Here is a 6,475-nt window from a genome sequence, read left to right as displayed (position 1 = left end):
GTGCGTGCGTTTGTGTGTGTGTTTGTGTGTGTGTGTGTGTGTGTGTGTGTGTGTGTGTGTGTGTGCATGTACTGTGTGTGTGTATGCGTATTGTGTGTGTGTGTATTGCTTAACTTAAATCAGACGTGACATTTTACGTTTCTGCAATACTTTCAATGTCAACAATGTACCATCTTCACTTTACATACAACTTGTTATTTAACTTAATCACATACGCTTAATCCTACCTAATTTAAACATTCCAGATACGTTAAGCATAAAGTTGTTGACATTTTTGTGTGCTTGCTGATAACGAGTGTATAAAAGCACTGCAGTGTATTTATATTTCAAAATGCCCGTCATTCGTTATTTATTTAAAAAGACGAGATAGATAAAAGTTGTACGAAAAATGAACAAAACGTTTTTGATTTGTTGGATTTTACTGACACTGTTGACAACAGGTTGGTTAAGTCAATTTATGTTGTTATTTGCGTTGTTTTTTTCTAGAACATCAAAATTGATTCATACCTTAACTGCCTTACTGTTCAATAATTGTACAGGAAACGAACATAAATCGTTCATTTAACTTCGTATGTATATTATTCTTATTCGGAACAGTGTCACACTGATTATTAAAACTGTGTTAATGTTTTACATTTTGCTTATTCGTGTTGGAAGTAAAAAGCCAAAGAAAAGTAAACAAATTTAAACGTCTAGCTTATAATTAATCAAGATTTTGACACTGTACTTTCAAAGAAATGTTTCGAAATCGAGATAAATAATATATTAAAAAGGTGCTCGGGTATTACCATAAGCCGTATAAGAAGTTTGCTAAAATAGTTTATATTAAAACTCTCCTATAAATGAGATCGAACAGCCGTACTAGTTACCTATATTAATGTCTTATTAATCATACTATTTATCAATTGTATGTGCAAAATAACAGGCATTTAGAGAAACCCTTTGTATCTCCATTAAACAGGAACTCATATTGTTTCTAGTAGGTGAAGGAAGAGGTGGCTCTGGTGGAGGGAGTAGAGGAGGTAGTAGTGGCTCTAGAGGTGGTAGAACGTTCGCTGGGGGAGGCGGGATAGGCAGGTATGAGGCTTAAGTTAAGCCACGGGTTAATATAGGTTCAACAGATAAAATATTGAATATAACAACTGAATATGGTACGGACTACTTAAAAAAGTGAAATGATGTTACTATACTACTGATTCATCCTTCGATTATTCCAATAGATTATTTACATGTAAAACATTTTCTGCCTTGAATTAAGCATTTAATTCACGTTTGGCATATAAATAATACCATATCTGAGGTTTAGCCGACCATACAAGGACAAAGATCTTTATAATAAACATATCAATGTTGCATTTTGATTTTAGCTTTGTACCATATGTTTGCGTGGTCGTTGTCTTAAGAATGATGTTGGTGGTATTTTACCAATCGTTAAAAATTATACATTTAAATCAGTGGTTAAATAAGCTTTGGTCGTTATACGCTTTTATTATACTTGGGCTTGGATAAGATTTGTCCGTTAAACATGTTTTATTCTACTTGGTCTTTAAAGGAATGTTCATTATACTTGGCCGTACCTTTCATTAAAATTGTTCGTTAAAAGGCTTTCAATAAACTTGGTCGTTAAAGATGCTTTCATTATACTTGGTCGTAATTTTAATTCTTGAAGTTGTCACTTAAGAAGCTTTCGTTATACTTTATAACACTTGGTCGCTAAGATAACTTTCATTATACGTGGCCGTAAAGGAATCTTTGATCATACTTGTTTTTTTAAAGAAGCTTTAACGATAACTTGGACGATAAAGAAGTCTTTATTAAACTTGGTTGTAAAAGACACTTTTGCGGCTATATTTCCGGTAATCGTCAAGTTTCTTGGTTGATGTTTATTAAAAGTGTGTACATATGATTCTATACTGTAAACAATTTTTTATCAGCTGAATCCGAAACAAAAATATCAGAGTAGTTATATTTTGGTCCTTGGAGAACAAATAGTAGGTATAAATAGTTCTTAAAAACGGAATACTTCTTAGACCAACGGTACTGGGTGTTGGCACTGTTGCTCTGATAACTGTCCATAAACAGTTTTGATCAAACCAAGACTGTTGTTTTCTGTTATTGAACGTTTGTGTGTTCTCAAAGAATCTCGTTTGATTATTGAATTACATAAGTATTCAATTTGAAATACACTGAACAAAAAGAAACGCCCCGGTTATGATTTTTGTTAAAAATATACTCAAACTAAGATTAATCACAGGTTGCTTTTTTTATTACGAAAATTCAACCGGGGCGTTTCTTTTTCGGTTCAGTGTATTATAAGTTTGGGCAAATATATTGAAGTAATGTTTCTATGTCTTCAGCAGCTCTAGTAAACCTGGAGGCCTTAGCTCTGGACATGGCTTTGCCCTAGTAGTTGGAATACTGGCGGGAATGGGGTTCCTTACTTGCATTGTATATGGTGTAATACACTGCTGCAAACACATTGCTGAAGAAATGCGTTACAGGGATGTCATCAACATTCAAGAACGCCAACCAAGATTAACAAACTATATAAATGCACAAACAAACAGTAACTCAGTGGAAAGAGGAGTTGCAGAGAGTGATGTATTCAGAAATGGGAATGCATTGACTATGCCAATGAGAACAGGAGCAGTAGAAAATAGCATTTATGACAATAGAAGTGTTCTGACTAGAACGATAGGAACAAGTGTGAATGCCAATGGAAATACATTAAATAGAAATGTTCTCTGGAATGTGCAATCTGGCGATTTAGTTGAAACCGTTGAACATTATCAAAACAAAACTTCCGAAGCGGAGCCACCGTCATACGAAAGCCTTTTTGCTCAAAACCAGGATGACAAAGCTACGTGCGTTAACCCTGGTCCGCTTGTAGCGCACATGTAAAACAGATATAAACAAACCCCATTTCGATTCCTTTCTATTTTTACTCGTTATGAAAAGAATTTGATGTTGTACATTTAAAATATGACAACAAAAAAACAACTACAATTGGACACAATAATTGTTTCAATAATTCGAGTATACATGTACATGTTGTAAGAATGTTTTATGGATAACTTGTGTTAACTCTTTTTATTGGTTTTATGACTGACAGAACTGTGAATATGAAAACTGTTTACAAGGAAAATGCAATAAAATGCATATATAATTAAGTAATTACATTGAATCAAAGCAATCATGGAAAGTATAATGTTTTAATATAACAAAGGAGAGTGGTTAAATGCATTTACCCGTTATAGAAAAAAATCATTTAACTGGTATGTCATCTCTTCAATAAATTTGTCTTTTAGTCATTCAAAACGCAATCCTCTTGAGTGATATAAGGAATTATTGAAAAAATATTTTTTTCGGTGTATTTGTTTTTGATACCTCATCTGGCCCCAATTTCTTAAAACCTTTTAAGTCTCTTATAACAGGATTTATTATATGCCTATCAAATTCCTTTTCCATATCCAACAGTGAAAATACAGCACGAAGTATTAAAAATTCCGTATCATGATACTGTCGTTTTCTGATTCCGTATCATGCGAGTATCGTGCTTAATCTCGGAACCACTTTCGCGTTGATAAAAATAGCGTGGCTTAAACCTGGTAAAACCTGTCATATTTTAAATACATTAAATTATCTAACTTTACTCACGCTGGAGAAGCATGTAAATATTCAGACACATGGTTCTCATGTTCTTCAAAGAACCATGAGGATAAGCAAGAAGCAGAGAACACTTACAATCTATCAAGACATCTACTTCAGTGTAGATGTTTGCCATTTCGAAGTCCATAATTGTTGCATTATCCATGTTTATTATCATAAACATGAGCCGCTCGCCAATACAAAGTAGAATGCGAAATCGCATCATCGATAGAAAGAGCGATTGACTCACGAACTTCCCTTGGATCTGCATATTATGATCGTCTAAAACACCCACGAATATTTATTTTGTAAAAAAATGGCCGCGTTACGTCTACAGGAAATGACGATTAGTGAATACTCGTAAAATAACTCCCCTTCTTGTTGTTGTTTTTTTTTTGTGCTGTGACATTAAATAATTGTTGTCGTATAAGCAATTTGTTATTTTTGCTAAAACACAAACTATTTTGTTCTTATTTTGCTCAATAAAATGAATTCTGTAACTTCTGACTGCGTTTCGCTGTGGTAGGTTCCCTTGACTTCATTACACAAAACAACATAACACATTTGAATTCATACGCTCATTTGACAGGTGGTGGTAAATTTAAATCAAATTGAAACCGAAAATTAAAAAGGAATAATCAAATAGGAAGGTACATTGTATATAATAAATGGAATAGTACGATCAAACGATTTTCTGGTGACCTGTATCACGTCTCGTTCGGTCAGTAAAGATGTATCCGTCTCGAACTACGGTCTCGACACACCGAACGAGAGGTGATACAGGTTACCAGAAAAACGTCCTATCATAATATCCCCTATCAATCATAGCTTACTATTTCTGTGTTGCTATAAATTCTGCAATATTTAGATTCTTAACATTTTTGACTTCAAAAAGATATTATCTGTAAGTTAACAACCTTTAGCCATGTTTTACTTACTAGTAAAAACATAATTAAACAGGAGATGTTTGTCAAACATTATGCCCCCCCTGAGCGCCATGTTGTCAGGATTATATGGACAATTGAATGAAATATGCATGGACCGAAATGACAGCTGATTTGTTGCCATTAAGGCAGTTTTCAGATTATGACCATTAAAGTGTGAGGATAGAGTGTGTTATGACCATGACCTTTGACTCTATGAACTCAAAATCCAGAGTCATCAGCTGGTCACCAGAAACCTAAATGTCAAGTTCGAGGGCCATGGGTGCAGGCATTGTCAAGTTATCACACAGACAAGTTTTTTTCGTTCAAGGTCACTGTGACCTTGACCTTTGACCTGATGACCCCTTAAATCATAAGGGGTCATCTACAAGTCAGATGCAACTCCAAGTCAAGTTTGAAGGCCATGGGTTCAGGCATTGTTGAGTCATCACTCTGACAACCTTTTACCATTCAAGATCACTGTGACCTTGAACTTTGGCTCTATGAATCCTAAAATCAATAAGGGTGATCTACTGGTCAGGCTTAACATCCATGTCAAGTTTAATGATCATAGGTTCAGGCATTGTTGGGATATCAGTGGGAGACGATTTGTTAACTTTTTTGCGTTAAAGGTTACTGTGACATTGACCTTGGCCTGATGACCCCCAAAGTCGATAGGGGTCATCTACTGGGCAGGCCCAACCTTGATGTCAAGTTTGATGACCATGGGTGCAGGCATTGTCGAGTTATCACTCGGATAACCTTTTACCATTCCAGGTCACTGTGACCTTGACCTTTAGCCCAATGACCCCTAAAATCAAAAGGGACATCTTCTGGCCAGGCCCAACCTCCAAGTCAAGTTTGAGGGCCATGGGTGCAGGCATTGTCGAGTTATCACTCGGACAACCTTTTACCTTTCGAGGTCACTGTGAACTTGACCTTTGGCTAGATGACCCCCCAAAACCATAGGGGTCATCTCCTGGTCAGGCCAATTCTCCAAGTAAGTTTGAGGGCCATGGGTGCGGGCATTGTCGAGTTATCACTCGGACAACCTTTTACCATTCAAGGTGACTGTAACCTTGACCTTTGGCCAGATGACCCCCAAAAACAAAAGGGGTCATGTACTGGTCAGGCCCAACCTCCAATTCAATTATGAGGGCCATGGGTGCAGGCATTGTCGAATTATCACTCGGACAACCTTTTACCATTCCAGGTCACTGTGACCTTGACCTTTGGCCTGATGACCCCCCAAAACAATAGGGGTCATCTACTGGTCAGGCCCAACCTCCAATTCAATTATGAGGGCCATGGGTGCAGACATTGTTGAGTTATCACTCGGACAAGCTTTAAAATTATTTTACCATTAAAGGTCACTGTAACCTTGACCTTTGACCCGATGACGCCCAAAATCAATAGGGGTCATCTACTGGTCAGGTCCAACCTTCATGTGAAGTTTGATGACCATACGTCTAGGAATTGTTGAGTTATCACTCGGACAAGCTTTGGTCTACCGACGGACCGACCGACCGACCGACCGACCGACATACCGACATGCCTGTGCAAAGCAATATACCCCTCTTCTTCGAAGGGGGGCATAATAAGAATTTTGACTCTATAACATAAGCTAGTTAAGTTTTAATTGATACGCTTAGGAAGTTTAAAGAAATTGGGGCCAGTAATTCAACTTTCCTCTATTTCCATTTGTTAGACAATATATTATTCCGCAAATTTAAAAGTTATTTAATTTGAAAACAAAACTACTTTATAATAATTGTAACATCGAAGCTATTCAAACATTTACTTGAAATTGTGTTCACTTTTTGATAAGTGTAGTTATTTTTTATAAAAATCATACAAAGAATGATTAACACGATTTTCTTAGCTTCCGTAAAAAAATATAACAA

At 36.2% G+C, this 6,475-nt stretch overlaps 1 protein-coding gene across 1 annotated transcript; it reads left to right on the top strand.

The window, feature by feature from the left end:
• Positions 1 to 347: 347 nt before the first annotated feature.
• LOC128245049 (uncharacterized) lies at positions 348 to 4,038 on the top strand. Its single transcript, XM_052963257.1, has 3 exons — positions 348 to 440; positions 981 to 1,077; positions 2,358 to 4,038. The coding sequence occupies exons 1-3, from the start codon at positions 389 to 391 to the stop codon at positions 2,899 to 2,901; spliced, it is 693 nt and encodes a 230-aa protein (XP_052819217.1). The 5' UTR covers positions 348 to 388; the 3' UTR covers positions 2,902 to 4,038.
• Positions 4,039 to 6,475: the final 2,437 nt, after the last annotated feature.

This window comes from Mya arenaria, chromosome 8 (genome assembly GCF_026914265.1).
Source record: "Mya arenaria isolate MELC-2E11 chromosome 8, ASM2691426v1".
Classification (NCBI taxonomy): domain Eukaryota; kingdom Metazoa; phylum Mollusca; class Bivalvia; order Myida; family Myidae; genus Mya; species Mya arenaria.
Note: the sequence above shows the minus strand (reverse complement) of the source record. Positions and strands in the feature narration are given on the sequence as shown.